General features: G+C 50.0%; 1 protein-coding gene across 1 annotated transcript in view; it reads right to left on the reverse strand.

The window, feature by feature from the left end:
- ALDH2 (aldehyde dehydrogenase 2 family member) overlaps window positions 1–15530 on the reverse strand; it is a 41642-nt gene extending 26112 nt beyond the window's left edge. Inside the window, exons 1-2 of the mRNA XM_033220564.1 lie at window positions 15327–15530; window positions 1217–1321 (exon numbers count right to left, since the gene is read on the reverse strand). Of these exons, the coding sequence (XP_033076455.1) occupies window positions 1217–1321; window positions 15327–15440 (219 nt within the window). The 5' untranslated portion in view covers window positions 15441–15530. The remainder of the gene's footprint in view (window positions 1–1216; window positions 1322–15326) is intronic.
- Between the last annotated feature and the right edge of the window lie 8421 nt (window positions 15531–23951).

A 23951-nucleotide genomic window follows, 5' to 3' on the forward strand; every position in this document is an offset into this window, starting at 1 on the left:
CAAACACATCCAGAGGGTCATCAGCACATCGCTGAATAGAAAACCTGCCCCGTAAACAATGCTCCTAGCCCAGCAGAGCCCTGACCAGCACCAGACTTCAGCAACAGGGCTGAATAACACAACCTCCCCCTCCTTTCATGGAGTCCTGGTGGGAATGAGAATCCGGACAATTTCTGTATTTTCTTTCTTTTTTTTTTTTTTTTGGGACGAAGCCTCGCTCTGTCACCCAGGCTAGAGTGTAGTGGCGCAATTTCAGCTCACTGCAACCTCCGCCTCCCGGGTTCAAGCAATTCGCCTACCTCAGCCTCCTGAGTAGCTGGCATTACAGACAGATGCCACCGTGCCCAGCTATTTTTTATATTTTTAGTAGAGACGGGGTTTCACCATGTTGGTCAGGCTGGTCTCAAACTCCTGACCTCATGATCCACCCGCCTCAGCCTCCCAAAGTTCTGGGACAGGTGTGAGTCACCGCGCCCGGCCTGTATTTTCTTATTTTATTTATTTATTTATTTATTTTTGAGACAGAGTCTCGCTCTGTCGCTCAGGCTGGAGTGCAGTGGCCGGACCTCAGCTCACTGCAAGCTCCGTCTCCCGGGTTTACGCCATTCTCCTGCCTCAGCCTCCCGAGTAGCTGGGACTACAGGCGACCGCCACCTCGCCCGGCTAGTTTTTTTGTATTTTTTAGTAGAGACGGGGTTTCACTGTGTTAGCCAGGATGGTCTCGATCTCCTGACCTCGTGATCTGCCCGTCTCGGCCTCCCAAAGTGCTGGGATTACAGGCCTGAGCCACTGCGCCCGGCCAAAAACACAAAATATTTTTACTAAGAGTCTAATTTAAAAATTGTAAACATAATATTATCAGTTTCTATTGGTTCCTACAGTCTATACAATTCAAACCTCCACAGGAGCTAGATCTTAGGAGACCCTAATTCTACCCAACAAGGTTTCCATCTCTGACCTTCAACTTCCAGGTCTGGAAAGGAGACACTGTATTAGATATTTGCCAAATTCACTTTCAAGTCTGTAGTTCTACACTAAGTGAATCAACACCATTGTCTGCAGGGAAGTTTCTATTGATTAATTTACTTGGAATTTTTCATTGGTATCTGTTACTTGTGAAAGTAATACACATAAATGGTGAAGCTTTTAGCACACAAAAACATACAAAATAGAAAACGAATCCATCCCTCCCCCAAGGTAAGTCACCAGTTCTCACCTTGTCCCCTTCAGCTACCTGACAGATGACCTCTCCAGTGGACGGATTGACCGTGGGGAATGTTTTCCTGCTGACGGCATTGTGCCATTCATTGTTTATGAAGATCTACAGTGAGAAGGAAAGAAGTTCTCAGGACCAGCTCTCAACCTAATAATAGTGACTACCAGTATTGTAAGGGAAAAACAAAAAAGAAGAAGAAGCAAATATGAATTAATTTCAGAGTGGTGTAGCCTAGAAATGAAAAGCACAGGCCTTGCAGACAATCTAGGCCAGAATGCCTACTCCGCCAAGTGATCTGGAGTCATTTGACTTTTCAGTGCCTTGGTTTCTTTGAAAAAATGAAGAGAATATTCCTACTTGTTCTAGTTATCCATTGCTGTGTAACACAGTACCCTAAAACTTGGTGGCTTAAAGTGATTTGTTATCTCCCACAGTAGGCTCCCCTGGTTGGGCTCATCTGGGCAGAGTTCCCTTGTATGGCTACAGTGTGAGGGCAGCTGGGGCCACAGTTATCCAACTCTGAGGTTGGATGTGCAAGATGGCTTCTGCACTCACTGCTCTGGCACCACATGGCTGCTTGGGCTTCCTGACTGCATGGCTGGCTCAAGCTAGTCCGAATTCCCATATGGCAGCTGGCTTCCCCTGAGACAGTGTTCCTAGAGACCCAGGTGGAAGCTGAACAGCTTCCTAAGATCTAGCTTCAGAAGTCACCTGGCCTCATTTCTGCCACCAAATTCGGTTAGTCAAAGTGAGTCACAGGCTCAGTCCAGAGTCCCAGGTTGAGGAGACAGCCTCCCTTTCTTCCTAGAAGGAATGGCAAACAATTTGCAAACATCTTCATTCTATTCCACTCCCACATAAATTCATTGTGAGAACTAAATTAGATTATTCTTTTTATTTTATTTATTTATTTTTTTGAGGCAGGGTCTCACTCTGTTGCCCAGGCTGGAGTACAGTGGTGCGATCACGGCTCCCTATAGCCTCTTCCTTCCAAGCTCAAGCGATCCTCTCGCCTCAGCCTCCTGAGTAGCTGGGATCACAGGCACATGCCACTATGCCTGGCTAATTTTTGTATTTCTTGTAGAGATGAGGTCCCTCTATGTTCCCCAGGCTGGACTCAAGTGATACTCCCTCCTCAGCCTCCCAAGGTCCTGGGATTACAGGTGTGAGTCACCATGCCCAGCCTTAGATTATTCTTTCACTTACTCAGCAAATACTTAATGAACACCTGCGATGGGCCATGCACAGTTCTAGGGCTGAGGACACAGTAGAGCCAAAAGCCAACAAAGACCATGCTCTCATGGTGCCCAGAAAATAAAGAGGCAATCAAACACAGAAGACCACCTCAGACTGTACAGATGAAGGCAAAGGGAAGAAGAGGATCCAGAGAAGGTGACTAAGGTGGGGGGTAGAGAACTCCAGTCGTGGTGGTAGGGGCAGGCCGCCCTGAGGAGCAGACATTTGACCGAGTCCTGAATGATGAAAAGGAGGGGTCCACAGGAAGAGCCGGAGGACCAGCAGTCCGGGCTGTGGAATAGCAAGTGCAAAGGCCCCAGGGCAGGAATAAGTCTGGTAGATTTGAGAAAAAGCAAAGGTGGCCAGAGTTACTGGTGAACCAGAAAGGAACTGATAAAAAACAGGGTCAGGGAGGAGGGCGGGTCCCAAGACACCCTCAGTTCTGCCTCTATAATGTAATTCAGACCAGGCCATCACCCAACCAAGCCACATCTGGGGGAAAGACTGCCTTCCTCATGAAGCCAATGTCAGAGAGCTAAAGCCCCTCCATTTGCTCAGAGGAAGGATCTTTACCTATTACCTAGTCACCTGTTAAAGTACAAGGCTGCGCATGGTGCTCATGTCTATAATCCCAGCACTTTGGGAGGCTGGGGTGGGTGGATCACCTTAGGTCCGGAGTCTGAGACCAATCTGGCCAACCCGGTGAAATCCCATCTCTACTAAAAATAAAAAAAAAACTAGGCAGGCGTGGTGGCAGGCACCTGTAGTCCCAGCTACTTGGGAGGCTGAGGTAGGAGAATCGCGTGAACCTGGAAGGTAGAAGTTGCAGTGAGCCAAGATCACGCCATTGCACTCCAGCCTCGGCAACAAGAGTGAAACTCTGTCTCAAAAAACAAAAATAAAAATAAATACATAAAGTGCCAGAGTTCACCCTCTGCTTTCCAGGCACTGGGCGATGGTCTTGGGGAGTACAGAGAAGACATCTCCCAGAAAGCTGTCCCCTTCGGGCTTGGTAAACCAGTATCCTGGCAGAGTCCATGGTCACCTTGCCAGTGCTGGGGCAAAGGCTACAGGTGACATGAAGGCAAAGACATCTGCCTCTTTGCCTGCCTTCCTTGGGGGACCCTTTGGCCCCAGCATCCCTGCATGTTCTGGCCCTGGCCTAGAACTCCAGTGAGACATCCGTGGTCACTCTGGGCCAGAGTCTCGTACCATAAAGAATACCGAGCTGCCAAGCAAAGCCTGGAGCGAGGCTCACAACAGGGCTGGGGAGGGGTGGCCAGGCTCACTAGTCAAAAGCAGACATTTGGCCTGGCACTACAGGTGGCTACAGGTGGCTCACACCTGTAGTCCCAGCACTTTCAAAGGCCAAGGTGTGAGAATTGCTTGAGCTCAGGAATTTGAGACCAACCTGAGTAACATAGTGAGACCTCCATCTCCACAAAAAATGAAAAATTAGCCAAGTGTGGTAGCATGCGTCTGTAGTCCCAGCTACTTAGAAGGCTGAGATGGAAGGATCACTTGCTTGAGGCTGGGACGTTGAGGCTGCAGTGAGCCATGATCACACCACTGCCTCCAGCCTGGGTGACAGAGCGAGACTCCATTTCAGGAAAAAAATTAAAAAGCCCATATTTGTCCAGATTCTTTTTTTTTTTTTTTTTTTTTGAGACAGAGTCTCGCTCTGTTGCCCAGACTGGAGTGCAGTGGCGCGATCTCAGCTCACTGCAAGCTCCGCCTCCTGGGTTTACGCCATTCTCCTGCCTCAGCCTCCCGAGTAGCTGGGACTACAGGCGCCCGCCACCTCGGCCGGCTAGTTTTTTGTATTTTTTTAGTAGAGACGGGGTTTCACCGTGTTAGCCAGGATGGTCTCGATCTTCTGACCTCGTGATCCGCCCATCTCGGCCTCCCAAAGTGCTGGGATTACAGGCTTGAGCCACCGCGCCCAGCCTCTTTTTTTTTTTTAAGAGTCTTCTTCTGTCACCCAGGCTGGGGTGCAGTGGTGCAATCACGGCTCACTGCAGCCTCAACCTCCCAGGCTCAAGTGGTCCTCCCACCTCAGCCTCCTGAGTAGCTGGGACTATAGGCATGCAACCACGCCTGGCTAATTTTCCATTTTTTGTGGAGAGAGGGTCTCACTATGTTACCCATGTTGTTTTCGAACTCCTGAGCTCAAGCAATACTCCCACCTTGGCCTCCCAAAGTGTTGGGATTATAGGCGTGAGCCACTGCGCCCAGCCACCCAGATTCTTGTCTTGAACCTCTGCTCATGGCAAGCTCTGACTCCCAGGTTCACACCATTCTCCTGCCTCAGCCTCCCGAGTAGCTGGGATTACAGGTGCCTGCCACCACGCCCAGATAATTTTTCTGTATTTTTAGTAGAGACGGGGTTTCACCATGTTAGCCAGGATGGTCTCAATCTCCTGACCTCGTGATCTGCCTGTCTTGGCCTCCCAAAGTGCTGGGATTACAGGCGTAAGGTGCTTTTTTTTTTTTTTTTAAGACAAAGTCTGGCTGTTGTCCCCCAGGCTGGAGTGCAGTGGCGCGATCCCGGCTCACCGCAACCTCTGCCTCTCAGGTTCAAGTGATTCTCCTGCCTCAGCCTCCTGAGTAGCTGGGATTACAGGTGCCTGCTACCATGCCCGGCTAATTTTTGTATTTCTAGTAGAGACGGAGCTTCACAATGTTGACCAGGCTGGTCTCGAACTCCTGACCTCAGGTGATCCACCAGCCTCAGCCTCCCAAAGTGCTGGGATTACAGACATGAGCCACCACACCTGGCTGAATATGGGCTCTTTAGCTCCTGATTTTGTCACATGGGACAAGGACCTCACTCCTGTGTCTTTGTTTCCTCATCTGTAGTGTGGGAATCACCCTAGATCCCCCTTTATAAAGCCGCGTGAGGGTCTGAAGTCTCTGCGCCAAGCATGGAGTGAATGCCCAATGCTGTGACGATGGCAGGGTGGTAACAGAATGCTCCAGGAAGGAGTCGCTCAGGTAAGGGTCTAGCAGGAATCACCTTCCCAGGCTAAATTTGTTCCACATAATCTCTATGGTGGAATCCACAGCTGTGCACCCACAGGAAAGGCTCTGGCACCGGAAAAGAACATGGGTAAACATTAACCGGGGTTCTGGAGGCATGCTTGTGTGGTTTCATATTAGTTGATCTATCATTAATCTTTAGGGAAATGGCACCCTTCTTTCTTTCCACAGGAAGGCTGGGTCGTTTCCAGAGTGGGGACAGGCAGGGCAATAAAGAGCTCAGGTTCAAAGTCAGGAGACTGCCAGACCTAAGTTCAAGTTGAATTATGCCGTGCCTGGGCAGCGGGCCCTGGGTGTTTGCTCCCCGACTCTGAGAGTCAGCTCCTCCTCTGGGTGCCTGTGGAGGAGAAGGGAGTTCCCAGGGCTGCCTGCTGGAAGAAGGGGGCTCACGGGCATGGGGGACGGGCAGGCAGCCTGTAGATGTTGGGTGAGCGTCCTTCTTTTCTTCCTCCTGCAGTATAGGCTCAGGGTTCACGCCTCACACGCAACTGCCTCGCAGCAAAGTACTTGGGTCAGCAGGGTTAGGAGAGTACAGAGAAGCACCAGGCTGGGCTGGGTGGAAGTAGGTCTGATTGGCCTTGTACTGTCCCCAAGCTTCTCCTTCCTCCCTTACAGAGGGAGGAAGTCCACTTAGCCCTCTGCGTGTCATGGACACGGCTAACATTCACTAGCTACTCCTCAAACAGCAGCCCCGCACCAGCGGTTCTGTGTAATTGGATTGTTCCCATTTAAACCTCATAGCAAACCTAGGAGGTGAACTTCATCCTCTCCACTTCACAGCAGAGGATGCTGGGCACAGAAGAGTCCAGCCACTTGGCTCTAGGTCACACAGCAGCAAAGGCAGAGCCAGGATTTGAAGGCAGGTCTTTGGGACTCCAAGGCCTGTGTTCTTTCCTCAGTTCTTCCAACTCCAACCTCCAGCCATAGCCCAGGTCTGCCTTCGAGGAGGCTGGAATTCTGATTCCTGAATCTCCATCTTTATGGTTTACTTACTGACTCAACACAGGTTGATTTCAAATTTTGATTCGGAGCCAGGCACAATGGCTCATCCCTGTAATCCCAGCACTTTGGGAGGCCAAGGCAGGTGGATCGTTTAAGGTCAGGAGTTCGAGACCAGCCTGGACAACATGGTGAAACCCCGTCTCTACTAAAAATACAAAAATTAGCTGGGCGTGGTGTCACTTGCCTGTAATCCCAGCTACTAGAGAGGCTGAGGCAGGAGAACTTCTTGAACCTGGGAGATGGAGGTTGCAGTGAGCCAAGATGGCACCACTGTACTCCAGCATGGGCAACAGAGTCTCAAAAAAAAAATTTTTTTTTTGATTCTGCATGTTGTAAAAAGCACCAACCTCAAAGCCAAACAGATCTGGGTTTGAATTTTTTTTCTTAAATAAAGGTGGGATTTTTTTGTATTTTTTGTACAGATGGGCTTTCACCATGTTGGCCAGGCTGGTCCCAAACGCCTGTGCTCAAGTGATCCTCCTGTCTCGGACCCCCAAAGTGCTGGGATTGCAGCCGTGAGCCACCGTGCCCGGCCTGGGTTTGAATTCTGGCTCCATCCCTCACAGATTTGACCCTGCGCAAATCCCTTCACTTCCCAGATGTCTCACCGAATACTTCTGGAGGTGGCATGTGAAGGTTAAATGCAAGAATGGGTGTACAGTTCCTAAACTAGGACCTTGCCCACAGGGGGTCGTGCAGTGTTCTAGATCTTGCAGCTGTCATAGCCTAAAGATTCTTAGGAGCGAGGGCCGGGTCTATACTCTTTATGTTGTTCCCTGCACCAAAGCTTACTAAATTGTCCTGGATTTTAAACTCTATTTTGCAAAGATCAGGAAGTAGGAAGGGGAGAGGTGGGCCAGTCTGGCTAAAGCCCCACCAGCCCCACTCCTTCCTCGCTCGGCTGGCCCCTCTGATTTAGATTAGGATCCTGGAAAGACCACTCCCTGGCATGTTTGCCTTTCAAAGCCCAGAATGTTCTCAGTCACCCTTCACCCTTGAATTAGGCTGCACTTTCAACAACCCACTCTCCCTTCTCCACGGATAAGATAAACCTGGGTCTGCCGAGTAGGACCCTGGACACGTCCTCTGGTTTACATTTCCCATTTCCCTTCTCCTAGGGCCAGACTCAGTGGCCTCCCTCCCCGGTGGGGGGCTGGGTAGGAACTGTTCTCACACTGAGTCTCTGCCAAAGTTCTGCTTCAAGTGAGGAGCAGCTCTCCTGAATAAACACCAGTGCAGACTCTGGGCCAAATGCTTTATAACCCCCTGACCCGAAACCCAAAACTCAACTTACATAATGCACTTAACCCGTACACTCTTGGGCGGGGTGGGATACTTTATAACCTCCTGACCGGAAACCCGAAGCTCAACTTACATAACACACATAACACTCTTGAGCGGGGTGGGGGCGTCCTAGCTCCCACTTCCTCTTTATAGTTTCTAGAAGCAGAGTGATGTCTGGAGTTGACACTTTCAATCTAGACTGTTGGCAAAACATAAAGATTTTCTATCAAAACACTCTAATTCCTACATATTTTAATAAATACGTCTCACTTTGTTTTGTAAAAGTTGGATTCATTCACCCACACATTCCATAAGCTTTCACTGACAGCCCTGGCCACTCCAGCATTGGAAGTCCAACAGCCAAGTCCTGGCTTCTGGAAGCTGAAGTCCTGGTGAGGAGAGGGTGCGGTAAACAAGTAAAACCAAGCAAGTGAGAAGCGGAAGGAGGCTTGGCCAGCTGAGGGGTCAGATGGTGCCGCTAAGCGGGGACCTGAAGGGTGACTGCTAGCAAGAGCCTGGGGACAGGAGGAACTGAATGGGCTGATATGGCTGCAGGGTGTAGGTGAGCGGAGAGTGGGGGGGCTCGCAATTCTACCCACTGTGTGCCAGGATCTGCACTTGGTGCTGGGAGGACCCAGGAGACCGGGGAACCCGGACACTGCCGTGTCCTTTCTAAGTGGGGGTAATAGACTAGCTATTTGCTAACCCGTTTTTCTCAGTTAGTTTGTCTTGGACATGATTCCACAGGCAGCTCTGCCTCATGTTAAGCCACACAGCATTCCTCAACACAGTCAGGCCATGGTTTATTTAACGATTTCCTACAAATGCACTTTTAGGGCAAGTGATCATCATTCCAGCAACAACTGTGGCGAATCCTTTCCCATGCGTTTTTGCAAACATGCGGCAGATTACTGTGTAGAAATCAGAACTACTGAGTTAGAGGGTAACAGGATCCCTCTTCACCTTGGATATCTTGTTCTCCATGCCAGGCAAAGACTTAGTGGTGATGGTAGTGGCCGAGGGGCTCAGAAGTTGGGACAGGACCCAGAGCAGGACAGCTGGACCTTGGGGGCGGAGGCGAGAGAATGAAATTCCGGCTACCACCCCCAGACCTCAAGACAACGGGTGGTTATCATCTGCCCAGGGTCTCCAATGAAAGGCTAAACTGTGTTCATTAGTTCTGATTTAAGAAGGTAGGACACATTCTAGAAAGATTTCAGTTCAAGCTTTGAAGCATGAAAGAACTGGGCATGTTACCTAGGAAATCCCCGTCCCTGGAACACCTTATTTTCCCAGAGTGTGCAAGCTAATGGTGGGGTTTTGCAGCCTGGGATCCCAACGGCATGTGCTCTTTCACTTGCTAATCTGCTGCTAGGTAATTAAGTCTGATGGAAAGCAGATGCCATTGCTTGTATTACAAGATTCCAGGGAGTAAAGTCCAAGACAAACATGGAATGCCACATACATTTCCTCTTCCCCACACATCATCCAGAACCCCAGGTTAGTTGGGGATCAAGGCGAGGGGCAGCCATCTCCCAAGACTTGCTCGTGACACTCCTGAACAAAGACTAACCGACGCTAGCCCTCCACCCCACTCCTCCATCCCAGGGCCTTTTTTCACCACTTCAAAGATGGAGGTTCGATTCTACTCTGGACTATTTGCCAGACAGGCGCGGTTTCAACTTGTCGTTCTGCTTACAGTTTGGCAACCTCTATCTTCCTGCAATGGACTGTCCCTGGGCCAATTTCACCACTCCCTATGCGTCCCCACGTTCCCACTCTTTTAAACTACCAAATACTTTGCAATAAGGCACTTTTGAGTAGAAATACTGGGTTCCCATTAAGCAACCCTTTACCTCACTTCTGGAGCACAAAACAGTATACATGGTTTCATAAATGGCAACCACTCATTATTGAATAAATATTTACCCAACAGTGATCCTATGCCAAGGTGCTAGGTGCCAGGAATGCAAAAGTGAACAATACAAACATGGCTTCCCCTCTCTGATTTTAAAATTCTGTTCAATTGTCCCTTAAATGTTTATTAATACATTCTTATGGTCTGATCATCAGTTAGTGAGGTCAAGTTCACACTAGGTTATAAGTTTGAAAGTGGGTTTCAAATTCTGCCCTGCCCAACCTTCACACAGCATGCCCTTAGTTATACTTAATGTGAACTTGACCTCCCTGAGCCTCAGTTTCCTCACCTGCAAGATGGGACAGCATATAAGACATATGGCTTATAGAGTTGCAGGTAGGATGAAGGGTGAAATGCAGGTAGAAGTCCTCAGTAGAGGGCCTGATAGAACATAGGTGATGATGGCCGGGCGCGGTGGCTCAAGCCTGTAATCCCAGCACTTTGGGAGGCCGAGACGGGCGGATCACGAGGTCAGGAGATCGAGACCATCCTGGCTAACATGGTGAAACCCCGTCTCTACTAAAAATACAAAAAACTAGCCGGGCGAGGTGGCGGGCGCCTGTAGTCCCAGCTACTTGGGAGGCTGAGGCAGGAGAATGGCGTGAACCCGGGAGGCGGAGCTTGCAGTGAGCCGAGATTGCGCCACTGCACTCCAGCCTGGGCGACAGAGCGAGACTCCGTCTCCAAAAAAAAAAAAAAGTTTTTGTAGCGATGGGGTTTTGCTATGTTGCCCAGGCTGGTCTCAAACTCCTGGGGTTAAGCAATCTTCCCACCTTGGCCTCCGAAAGTGCTGGGATTACAGCTGTGAGCCACCACACCTACCCTGGGAAATCCATGCTTTTTTTTTTTTTTTTTTTTGAGACGGAGTCTCGCTCTGTTGCCCAGGCTGGAGTGCGGTGGCGCGATCTCCACTCACTGCAAGCTCCGCCTCCCGGGTTCACCCCATTCTCCTGCCTCAGCCTCCCGTGTAGCTGGGACTACAGGCGCCCGCCACCGCGCCCGGCTAATTTTTTTTGTATTTTTAGTAGAGACAGGGTTTCACCGTGTTAGTCAGGATGGTCTCGATCTCCTGACCTCGTGATCCGCCCGTCTCGGCCTCCCAAAGTGCTGGGATTACAGGCGTGAGCCACAGCGCCTGGCCGGGAAATCCATCCTTAATTGCCTTTCTGTCAGTTCTCTCTTTAATTCAGTGCTTCACACCTGTCATCCCAGCACTTTGGGAGGCCAAGGAGGGAAGACTGCTTGAGCCTAGGAGTTCAATACCCAGCCTGGGCAACATGGCGAAACCCCATCTCTATAAAAAATACAAAAATTAGGCTGGCCACAGTGGCTCACGCCTTAATCCCAGCACTTTGGGAGGCCAAGGCAGGTGGATCACCTGAGATCAGGAGTTCAAGACCAGCCAACCTGGCCAACACAGTGAAACCCCATCTCTACTAAGAACACAAAAAATTTACCCAGGCGTGGTGGTGGGCACCTGTAATCCCAGCTACTCAGGAGGCTGAAGCAGGAGAACCACTTGAACCCAGGAGGTGGAGGTTGCAGTGAGCCAAGATCACACCACTGCACTCCAGCGTGGGCAACAGAGCAAGAGTCTGTCTCAAATAAATAAAATAAAATAAAATAAAAAATACAAAAATTAGTCAGGTGTGGTGGGGTATGCCTGTAGTCTCAGCTACTTGGGAGGCTGAAGTAGGAGGGTAATTTGTTGACTGAGCCTGGGAGGTTGAGGCTGCGGTGAGCATCACTATACTCCAGCCTGGGCAACAGTGAGAGACCCTGTCTCAAAACAAAAACAAAAACAGAAAGAGAGAGTAAGAATAAAGATGCAAGTTTTAATTCACCCCAAACTCCCATTCTACTTTACCACAACCTAGCTCACCCCTTCAGGAAACAAACTGCAAATATAACAGCATCCATATCAAATGGAGTTTGATCACCAAGATACTGCAAGTTCACAGTGTCACTATTATCCCAGTTCCTGCTTAAGGCTGCAATCAATATGGAGGCACCAGCGGCCATGAAGCCTCACCCCATTTGGTCCTCCCAGCAACTCGGTGATGTAGATGGAATTTTATCCCCTTTTTTTTTTTGAGATGGAGTCTCGCTCTGTCACCCAGGCTGGAGTGCAGTAGTATGATCTCGGCTCACTGCAACCTCTGCCTCCCAAGTTCAAGTGATGCTCCTGCCTCAGCCTCCCAAGTAGCTGGGATTACAGGCACGCCATCATGCCTGGCTAATTTTTGTATTTTTATTTATTATTTATTATTTATTTATTTATTTATTTATTTTTGAGACAGAGTCTTGCTCTGTCACCCAGGCTGGAGTGCAGTGGCCGGATCTCAGCTCACTGCAAGCTCCACCTCTCAGGTTTACGCCATTCTCCTGCCTCAGCCTCCCGAGTAGCTGGGACTACAGGCGCCCGCCACCTCGCCCGGCTAGTTTTTTGTATTTTTTAGTAGAGACGGGGTTTCACCGTGTTAGCCAGGATGGTCTCGATCTCCTGACCTCGTGATCCACCCGTCTCGGCCTCCCAAAGTGCTGGGATTACAGGCTTGAGCCACCGCACCCGGCTTACTTTTTGTATTTTTTTTTTTTTTTTTTTGAGACGGAGTCTCGCTCTGTCGCCCAGGCTGGAGTGCAGTGGCCGGATCTCAGCTCACTGCAAGCTCCGCTTCCCGGGTTCACGCCATTCTCCTGCCTCAGCCTCCCGAGTAGCTGGGACTACAGGCGCCTGCCACCTCGCCCGGCTAGTTTTTTGTATATTTTAGTAGAGACGGGGTTTCACCGTGTTAGCCAGGATGGTCTCGATCTCCTGACCTCGTGATCCGCCCGTCTCGGCCTCCCAAAGTGCTGGGATTACAGGCTTGAGCCACCGCGCCCGGCCTACTTTTTGTATTTTTAATAGAGACAGGGTTTCACTACATTGGCCAGGCTAGTCTCGAACTCCCAACCTCGTGATCCACCCGCCTCAGCCTCCCAAAGTGCTGGGATTACAGGTGTGAGCCACTGCACCCAGCCATTTTACCCCATTTTACAGATGAGGCAGCTGAGGTGCAGAGTCCACTGCTGTACACAACATCCCTCTTTCCTGCTGAGTCGGCATCAAGGCCACACAGCAAACAGCCCAGGGGGCTCTAAGAGGGCCAGTTCCAGCGTGGTGCCGCCAAAGTGGAATGCTCTGTAGTCCTTGGAAAGGGTTAAATAAGATCTGAACGTACTCAGAATGATAACCCAGGTACATTTTTCAGTGAGACGGGGAGCTTCAGAATATAAGTGGTTGCATCTCATTTATGTTAAAAAAAAAAAAACAAAATTCTGGTGTGCTTGCATTCTCTCTTTCTCTCTTGCTGCAGGCACTTGTAAATGAAAAAATGTCTACAAGAGACACACCCACCTGTTCACAGTGCTCTTGGAGGGAGTACAATGGAGTATCCAGAGAGGTTTATTTACTTATTTTTTTAAGAGATGGGTTCTTGCTCCATTGCCCAGGCTGGAGTGCAGTGGCACAATCATAGCTCACTGAAGCCTTACATCTAACCTCAAGCGATCTTCCCACCTTGGCATCCCAAAGCACTGGGATTACAGGCATGAACCACCTTGGCCGACTGTGTCCAGAGAGTTGTCAGTCCTCTGCAATTTTATACAGTGGGCATGTGTTACTTTAATGATCTCAAAAAGTCTGATAAAGAAAAGCAACCACGGGAATTGGCTCGACTCCTCCAGCCTACACCCACAGAGCAAATCTGGAGAACAGGAAGTGTTACCCAAGGGCCTGAGTGCACCTCTGGACCCAGCTGCCTCACCTGCATGTGATGAAGGATAAAGATCTTAATCAGATTTTGTGGCCACAAGGGTTCCTAGTGTGATGGCTGTTCCTTGAGGATGTTTATGAGACAGGGTCTTGCTCTGTTGCTCAGACTAAGTGTAGTGGCCCAATCATAGCTCACTGCAGCCTGGAACTCCTAGGCTCAAGGGATCCTTCCACCTCAGCCTGCCATATAGCTGGGACTACAGGCATGTGCCACCATACCTGACTAATTTACTTTTTTAGTAGAGACTAGAGACAGGGTCTTGCTGTTGCCCAGGCTGGTCTTGAAGTCCTAGGCTCAAGTCCTCACCCCAAAATGCTGGGATTTATAGGCATGAGCTACTGCTCCTGGCCTCTGCTAGATCTTTTGATGCTCAAGTCTTCCAAGCATGAACTCCTCAGTTGCACAGGCTGCCAAGGGAGCCACAGCTGCTGCCTTTTTAGCCTGTGTTATACAAAAGACATTTTATTTTATCCTTTTAAAAATTCCCTTGCAAATGACTTTTGTAACATCCCCTAAAATCACACGCATATGGCTTTACCCATCACCTATATCCAGATTTGCAGCCACACTCAGGTCCAGACCAGCAGGTGTGCTGTTGAAAGCAGCTGGCTAGGAGCCAGCTCTACAGCATCCCAAATCAGCAGCAGTCCCAGAGGATCGGTGTTCCCTTTGTTCCCACCCAGAGTCACAACATACTATGGAATGTTCTGGTCAGGGGCTTACTCCTGGAAGTTCCGCTGTGAACCCCAACTATGCCACTGACTTTGGTCTTCAGGTGAGTCACTAAACCTCTCTAACTCAGTCGCTTCATCTATAAAATGGAGAATTACAGTCCCTACCTACTGAGGCTGTTGTAAGAATTACCTTAAATTGCAAAACAGGTAGACCCTTAGAACAGTGCCAGGCACAAAGGCTGTGCAGAGAGGACAGGAGCTGTGATTAACTATGAAGTGACCGGTTGATGAGGACCTGTGTGAACCTCACCCTCTGAGCCCCTTACCATTTATAGGAGAAAAAGCTTAAGTCAGAGAAAGCAGCCCACATGCACTGGCACAAACAAAACAAACTCTTTCAATACCAGTTTCAGCCTCTGTGAAGTCTAGAACTTTGCCCAAACTCAAAGATCAAAATAAAAAATATTCCAAAGTATTACTGATTGAGCAATCAATAAATGGACCACGGGAATCGGTTTTATCCTGGAAAGCTCCTCCTTGGTTTGGTCGAAGCCGGCGTTGCAAGCCGCGGACACCCCTTGGGGTCGGCGCTCTGGGGCCTAAGGTCCTCCAGGATTCCCCACTCCCAGCGATGGAAGCAGTCGAGCGCCCACTGGCGTGGCCTCGCCCTTGGCGAACTGGAGAACGCTGGCTGCAAATCACCTCTTTCCTGGTTTTTCCTTTTGAATTCCTTGGATGAGGGCATGAGTCAGGGGATAAAGGGGATGACCAAGGAAAAGACAGAAAAGTTCCCGCAAAGAGGGACTTGGCCGCGTCTTCTGAGTGGATGAGGGTGGGGACCCTGCGGAGACCCGAAAGCCAAGGACCGTGGGGGGAACGGAATCCCGAGAGTTGGCGCTGGAAAACAGACCGAGGCTGGGCGAAGACGGAGCGGGGGCCCAAGTCAGGGGAAACGAGACGGGGACTGTCAGAGGCGGCGAAGGGGCTAAAATGCTTGCAGGAGAGGAAGGGGTAGATGTGCTTCCAGCTCAGCCTCTGCAAGCCCCTCGAGCCCCAGATGGGTACACTGAGGCCCACGGCGGCGCGGGGCCTGCGGGAACTTGGGCCGGAGAACAAAGCGTGAGCCGGGCCGGGGGGCTCACCTTGTTGCAGAAGACCTCGGGCTGCTGGTTGGGGGCGGGCACGGCCTGGGTGGCGGGAGCTGACAAGAGGCGGAGGCCCAGGCGGGGCCCGAAGAGGGCGGCAGCACGCAACATGGCAGCAGGCTAGCAGGCGGCGAGCGGACGGAGTGCAGGGCTAGGGTCTCAAGGCCAAAGAGCGCCCCGCGCGACCGCCAATGGGAAGGCGGGGGCGGGCCTGGGGCGGGGCCGCGTCTCCCCATCCTTGGGCGGGGGCGCGCAGCTGATGCAGGCGGAGCGGGTATCCACTGCCCTTGGCTGCCTCCCGGCTCGCGCGGCGCCTCCGCACCCGCCACCGCCCTCCACGTGTGCGGAAAGACCTGGCCCCGCGAACGCAGCTCGCCTTGGTCGAGCCCCCAAAGTGTGCCTTTGATCCCAATGTGAACAGGCCCGAGCCAGGGCGACCCTGAACTCCCCGGCTGATGCTCCAGGGGAAGAGACCGGCCGTAAATCCAAAAGCGAGATCATTTCGGAAATGAAAATGAACGAGGTGACATGGATGAGGCAGAGGGCACTGTTTTTGTAAGTACCATGGTCAGGAAACGACAATGAGACCTGAATGATGAGAGGGAACAGCAAGGGCAAAGGCCAGGAGATGGGACATGGCACGTGTTAGAGAAATGGAAAGAATGAATGCAGCCCAGTTAACAAGGGGAGAGAGAGGGGGACAGGCGACCAGGGCCAGGGCAGGGAGGGTCTTGGAACGCAATCTCGGCCCACTGCAAGCTCTGTCTCCCGGGTTCACGCCGTTCTCCTGCCACAGCCTCCCAAGTAGCTGGGACTACAGGCGCCTGCCACCACGCCCGGCTAATTTTTTGTATTTTTAGTAGAGACGGGGTTTCACCATGTTAGCCAGGATGGTCTCGATCTCCTGACCTCGTGATCCGCCCGCCTTGGCCTCCCAAAGTGGTGGGATTACAGGCATGAGCCACCGCGCCCAGCCATGATTTGCTTCTTAACTCTTCTCAGGTGGATGTAAGGATTTTGTGAACTCTTTTTTTCTAGGGACATGCTGGGGTTGGGCACTGGGCATGCAAGAAGGAACAGAGGACACTGGCTGGGAAGGGAGGTGGAATACCCAGTCAAATGTGTGCATTTCAGCCAGATAAATGTCAGGAAAAGCCAGAGGAGTGGGTGAGAGGAGCTCAGCTGTGCCAGGAGAAGTGACAGGAGCTGAGCTGTGCCAGAAGAGATATGTTTGGACAGCAGAGAATTGCAGAAAAGGGGCACATCTAGGCAACAAGCGTCCAGGGAGCTGTTTGTGGCTGGAGCCCCTGGAGCTGAGGCCAGAGAGTTTGGCTAAAGCAAAATGTGGATTCCAGGGCCAAAGAAGGCCTGCAGAGTGTGTGAATTTTGTTTTGCTTTGCTTTTAAGGGCCAATACGATGCCAAAGGGATATTACAGCTAATTACTGTCTGCAAGAGAGACGCCCCAGAATTCCAGTGGAAATGCAATGAAGTCCCTGCTCATGTTGCTTCCAACAGGTGGGGACTCCTGGAATTCTCCTCCAGCTGGGAACTCAAGGACCCAGGCTCCTTTCTTTGCGATACTCTGATTTGAATACCAGATTCCACCTAAGTCATCCTGGGGCTCAGCCCCATTCCACACAAACCAAAGGAAGAAATGGCATGGAGGGTGGCCCAGGGGAGGTTTCCGTGGGCTGAGCCTGCTTGCCTGGCTGGATTTCAATCACACAACCGTGCCTCCATGCAAGAGTCTGGGAAATGAGTGGCCCTGTGTGTCAGGAAGAAGGGAAATAGGTTTGGAGATCAGCTGCAGAGATAATCTGATAAGCAAGACTCCCTTCCTTCTCTGAATGCAGCCATGCAGGCCCCAAATTCCCCTTCCCAACAGCACCTTTTTTTTTTTTTTGAGATGGAGTTTCACTCTTGTTGCCCAGGCTGGCACCATCTGGGCTCACTACAACCTCCACCTCCCAGGTTCTAGCAATTCTCCTGTCTCAGCCTCCCAAGTAGCTGGGATTACAGGCGCATGCCACCACACTTGGTTAATTTTTTTATTTTTAGTAGAGATGGGGTTTCGTCATATTGGTCAGGCTAGTCTCGAACTCCTGACCTCAGGTGATCCGCCCGCCTCGGCCTCCCAAAGTTCTGGGATTACAGGAGTGAGCCACTGCGCCAGGTCCTTTTTTTCCCTTAATACTGTGTGTGGAGATCGCTTTGTCACAGCACATAAGGAATATGTCTCCATTCTCTTCGACAGTTTCATGGTATTCCTCTGGATACATGAAGTAGTTTTATTTCATGAATTTCCTATGATGGACATTTAGGTTGTTTCCAATCTTTTGCCACTACAAACAATGCCACAATGTATGTTCTTGATTTGCTTAAGAAATTAATAGAAATGAGGCTGGCACGGTGACACATGCCTGTAATCCTAGCACTCTGGGAGGCTGAGTCGGGTGGATCACTAGAGGTCAGGAGTTCAAGACCAGCCTGGCCAACATGGTGAAACCCCGTCTCTACTAAAAATACAAAAAAAAAAAAAAAAGAAAAAATATTAGCCAGGAGTGGTGGCAGTGTCTGTAATCCCAGCTACTCCAGAAGGTAAGGCAGGAGATTGCTTGAATCTGGGAGACTTACCTTCTGCACTCCAGCCTGGGTGATAGAGACTATGTCTCAAAAAAAAAAAAAAAAAAAAAAAAAGAAATTAGTAGAAATGGAACAAAGAATATTTACAATTTAAATACAGATAGGACTATATTACCCTCCAAAGAAATTTGGTTAATTTATGCCCCACTCCCTGTCATGTCTGAGTTTCCTTACACCCTCACCAGTAGAAGTTTCAGGATTTTTGTTTACCTTTGCTAATCTGAGAGACAAAAAAGCAGCATTTCGCTACCACATTAATTTGCTTGTCTTTTACAAGTGAGCTTGAGCATTTTTGCCTAGATGAAGTCATGCACGTTTCCTCTGCTATGAACTAGCTGCTCATGTTTCTGGCTCACTTTTCTATTGGATTGTTGGTCTTTCTGAAATGGATTTGTAGGTACTTTATATGTATCCAGGCAATTAACATTTTGTCTATCATATATGGCACAAATACATCCTGCCAGTCATCTTTTTACTACTAAGTGCTGTAAGTAGCTATTTCTGAACTACAGTATATTCTGTGTCATTGATCTCTCTATTCATATGCCAGTATGACACTGTTTTCATCACTGTAGCTTCCTCCTTTTTGTTTTTTTCCCCAAGACCAGGGTCTCACTGTCACCCAGGCTGGAGTGAAGTGGCGCAATCACGACTCGCTGCAGTCTTGTTTTTCCCCAAGACCAGGGTCTCACTGTCACCCAGGCTGGCGTGAAGTGGTGCAATCACGACTCGCTGCAGCCTTGACCTCCCAGGTTCAATTGATCCTCCCATCTCAGCCTCCTGAGTAGCTGTGACTACAGGTGCATGCCACCATGCCTGACTGACACGGTTTTGCTGCATCCCCACCCAAATCTCATCTAAAATTTGTAACTCTCACAATTCCCACGTGTTGTGGGAAGAACCTGGTGGGAGGTGATTGAATTACGGGGGTGGGTCTTTCCTGCACTGTTCTTTTGATAGTGAATGAGTCTCATGAGATCTGATGGTTTTAAAAACGGGAGTTTCCCTGCACAAGCTCTTTTTCTGCCTGCTGCCATTCGTGTAAGACGTGACTTGCTCCTCCTTGCCTTCTGCCATGATTGTGAGGCCTCCCCAGTTATGTGGAACTATAAGTCCATTAAACTCCTTTTTTCTTTTTTTCTTTTTTTTTTTTTTGTGAGACAGAGTCTCACTCTGTCACCTAGGCTGGAGTACAGTGGTGCAATCTGCTCACTGCAACCTCTGCCTCCCAGATTCAAGCGATTCTCCTGTCTCAGCCTCCCAAGTAGCTAGGATTAAAGACATGCCACCACGCCTGGCTAATTTTTGTATTTTTAGTAGAGATGGGGTTTCACCATGTTGGCCAGGCTAGTTTTGAACTCTTGACCTCAGGTGATCCAATTGCCTTGGCCTCCCAAAGTGCTGGGATTACAGCACCTGGCCTAAACCTCTTTTGTAAATTGCCCCATCTCCGGTATTTCTTTATCAGCAGCATGAAAACCGACTAAGGCACCAGCTAATTTTTTTTTTTTTTTGGTAGCGATAGGGTCTCTTTATGTTGCCCATGCTGGTCTTGAACTGCTGGGCTCAAGCAGTCGGCCCACCTTGGCCTCCCAAAATGCTGAGACTACAGGCATGTGTCACCACGCCCGGCCGCCTCCTGTTTTAATAGCTTGTACTAATATTTCTCTTAACCAAGATCTTTCAGCCTGGAAGTGAAGAGGTTGCACATTTGCCTTCGAGGGATTCCTCTGAGAACTGCATGGAAACTCCGTTGTAGAGGGGAGGCAGGCCGCAGCCAGACAGATGAGGAGGGCCCAGTTGGCAGAGAGAGCATGAAGGTGGAATTAACAGGTAGCTGTGTGGAGATGAGGGCGAGAGAGGAGTGGAGGGGGTGCTGAGGTTCCTACCATGTGCTCTTCCCCAGGATGGGGGAGCCAGGAGCAGCAGTAAACTTGGTTGTGGGGAGGGGAAGGAGAAAATGAGCTGACTTATCCACAGTCACATACATCGATACCGTGTGGGCAACATGCTTCGTCCTTGCTGGTGTGCGTGGTGTGTGTCTCAGTGCAGGACACGCTGGTCCACAGGTTCATTTATTCTGGTTTGTCTGCGGTCTGTGGTGCTCACCATAACCTTAATCAGCAGCTCTCTCATCCCTGGTGCCCTACTGTTGATACACCTCTTCCACCCATGTCCTGCCCTCTCTCCTTACGGAAATCTTCCCTATCAAGATCCAGCCCAAGTCCCATCCTCTGGGAAGTCTTTTGTGACCATAGTAGCCTTCCTTAGGTGCTTTTTTTTTTTTTTTTTAATTTTGAGACAGCGTCTCTCTCTGTTGCCCAGGCTGCAGTGCAGTGGTACCAACTCAGTTCACTGCAACCTCCACCTCCTGGGTTCAGGCAATTCTCCTGCCTCAGCCTCCCAAGCAGCTGGGATTACAGGCATGCACCACCACGCCTGGCTAATGTTTGTATTTTTAGTGGAGACAAGGTTTCACCATGTTAGCCACGCTGGTCTCAAACTCCTGGCCTCAAGTGATCCACCCGCATCAGCCTTCCCAAATGCTGGTATTACAGGCGTGAGCCACCGCATCCGGCCTCAGCTGCTTTCACACCGTCCTCAAGCAAATACTGCAGACAAAGATCACCTGGATGTGCTGAAACCCTAATATAATTATGGCTCCTTGTGGCTCAGTCTCTCCAAAGCATGAACTAAAACTTAACTCTCAACCAAGATTTCGCCCCGACAGAGCGCTTTCCTCTCTTCCACGTTTTTTCCATCTGTTTCCTGGTTTTTCATCGCCCCTTGTCTGTGGGCTCACTGGCTTAACTCTCAACCAAGATTTCGCCCTGACAGAGCGCTTTCCTCTCTTCCACGTTTTTTCCATCTGTTTCCTGGTTTTTCATCGCCCCTTGTCTGTGGGCTCACTGGCAGGAATGGGGCCCGCAGAAGCACAGGCATTCTCTCGGTGCTGAGACCTTCTGTGGAAACACCTCAGGCCACTTAACTTCCTCTAAGATATTCAAATTCTTAGCTTTCAACTACTCTGAAACCTTTGTTAGGGCACAACTGATGTGTTTTTAGGCTTAAAAAAACGCTAGTTCCACTTGCTCTCTAACAAAGATGGTGACTGAGGTCTCCTTCAGGGTCACTGGTGAGATTCTAGATGTTTGGTTGTTTAGTCCCCATTCTGGGACACTGACTCAGTGTATGGAAGCTCTTTTTTGTTGTTGTTGCAAACAATTATGTTAGGTGGGGAATTCAAAGCTCCATTTTAACAGGAAGACATCTGGCTGGGCGCAGTGGCTCACGCAGTGGCCAACACTTTGGGAGGCAAGGTGGGTGGATCATCTGAAGTTGGGAGTTCTAGACCAGCCTGACCAACATGGAGAAACCCTGTCTCTACTAAAAATACAAAATTAGCCGGCGTAGTGGTGCATGCCTGCAATCCCAGCTACTTGGGAGGCTGTGGAAGGAGAATCGCTTGAACCCGAGAGGTGGAGGTTGCGGTGAGCCGAGATAACACCATTGCACTCCAGCCTGGGCAACAAGAGCAAAACTCTGTCTCAAAAACAAAACAAAACAAAAAACAGTAAGACATCTGCCCTCACAGGTAGGAGGAAAAATGTGGTCAGCCCTGAGCCCCAGCTCTGCCCTCTTTGTTTGCATATGTTCTCTCTCTCTCTCTCTCTCTCTGTCTCTCTCTCTCTGACACACAGCTGGCTCGACACCCCACATGCAGCCAAGGGCACAGGGCAGACACCCCCTGGTGGAGCCTGACCCCCTAAGAGGCAGTCGGGGGGGGCATCCCGGAGATTATTCTGGAAGTATCAGAAGCTCATGCGCTTCTTGAGGGCACAGCACGTTCTCTTTGGTGACATGAGCCTCATCATCTTCCTCCTTTCCTAGGCGAGGAGGCCAGTACCTTTCAGGAGGTGATCTTAACAATCTATGTCATGGAGTAGAAAGAGCTCCAGGATCTTCTGAATTTAGGTTTGAATCCACTGACAAGCTGTGTGATCTTAGGCAAGTTGTGCAACTCCTTTGAATCTCTGTCTCCTCATCTCTAGCAGGGGCAGAATAAAAGGATCTGCCAATTGTTAGAGAGTTCAAAATAACTGGCTGGGCACAGTGGCTCATGCCTGCAATCCCAGCACTTTAGGAGGCTGAGACGGGTCGATCACCTGAGGTCAGGAGTTCAAGACCAGCCTGGCCAATGTGGTGAAACCTTCTCAACTGAAATTACAAAAATTAGCCGGGCGTGGTGGTGCACGCCTGTACTCCAGCTACTCAGGAAGCTGAGACAGAAAATCACTTGAACCCGGGAGGCAGAGGCTGCAGTGAGCTGAGATCACACTACTGCACTCCAGCCTACATGACAGAGTGAGACTCTGTCTCAAAATAATAATAATATACAGATAGTTCTTGGCATCTGGTATGTACTAAATACCCAGTAGCTCTTATGATTCCAGCCAGGTGGTGTCCGCTCATTATCCTTCCCCTGGGTATCAGGTTAGGGAAGTCAAGCCTTTCTCACCCTTACTTCTCAAAGTGGGTCCCAAAACAAGGAGCATGACCTGCAAGTGTGTTAGGAAAGCAGGCCCACCACACTACACTCTGCATTTTAACCTGATCTCAGTGGCATTCCTTTGCTAGTTAAGTGTGAGAAGCATGGCATCTTAGCTGGTCCAGGCTAGTCCTCAGCCCAGATGAGGCCCCACATGCTTGCACCCCAGTGTGAGCATAGCCGAGACCTCCTCTTTAGCCGGTCCTGCTCCTGACTCCAGCCACACAGGAACAGCTGGTGTGTGCTGTGGCTTATGGTAAGCCATGCATCATCCCATTTAATCCTCAGGTGATTCTGGGAGGCAAGGACTGGTCTATTCATTTTTCAGATGAGAAATCTGGCCAGGTGTGGGGTAATTCTAGCACTTTGGGAGGCCGAGGTAGGAGGATTGCTTGAGCTCAGGAGTTTGAGACCAGCCTGACCAACATGGTGAGACCTCTGTCTCTAAAAAAAATTTAAATAAATAAATAAAACGAGAGATCGAAGTCTCTAAGATGAAGGAACATTTCCCAAGGTTGCCCAGCTACTCTGTCACGGAGCCAGGATTTAAACCCATTTGAATTTGGGCCACTTGAATCCAGAGCCACAGCCCTGACGAAAATTCTCTCCTTGACCACACTCTCGCCAGCCTCCCTCTAAGCTCCCATCTCCACTAGACCTCAAACTTGGCCTAGAAAAACTGCAGACTTTCAACACAAATGCTTAAGTCCACATCCCCATACTCTCATGAAAAGACTTAACAGTTACATGGTGTCCAACAGCTCAAGACCACATCCCTGGGATGCCCATACCTGCCTGAGAAAGCCCAAAGCTGCTGAAAGAAGTTACTGTTTGTTCCAGCAACATTAGAAGATGAACCCTGTCCCTGAGCCTCCGAGGGAGGGCAGGAGCCTAACCCTAAGAGCCAGTTAGCAAACCCAGACAGGTGTCACGCCAACCATGCTCCTTCCTGCTCTCTATAGTTCCCCTTCCTGACTCTTGAGCCCCCCTCCCAAACACCACCCCTCCCATCACCTACGCACAAATCCAAGTGGAGCTCAGTTCCCACTGGGCCCTGCTCCCTATGGCAATGACTTATGACTGATTAAAACCTGTCCCTGCTGGGTGCGGTGGCTCACGCCTGTAATCCCAGCACTTTGGGAGGTTGAGGCAGGCAGATCACTTAAGTTTGGAGTTCAAGATTAGCCTGGTCAACATGGGAAAATCCTGTCTCTACTAAAAATACAAAAATTAGCCAAGTATGGTGGCGCATGCTTGTAATCCCAGCTACTTGGAAGGCTGAGGCAGGAGAATTGCTTAAACCTAGGAGGTGGAGGTTGCAGTGAGCCAAGATGGCACCGATGCACATCAGCCTGGACAACAGAGTGAGATTCTGTTTCAGAAAAATAAATAAAAACCTGTCCCTACCACTTTAGTGTCCACCTTTAC

Source organism: Trachypithecus francoisi, unplaced genomic scaffold (assembly GCF_009764315.1).
Source record: "Trachypithecus francoisi isolate TF-2019V2 unplaced genomic scaffold, Tfra_2.0 Lachesis_group11, whole genome shotgun sequence".
Taxonomy (NCBI): Eukaryota; Metazoa; Chordata; class Mammalia; order Primates; family Cercopithecidae; genus Trachypithecus; species Trachypithecus francoisi.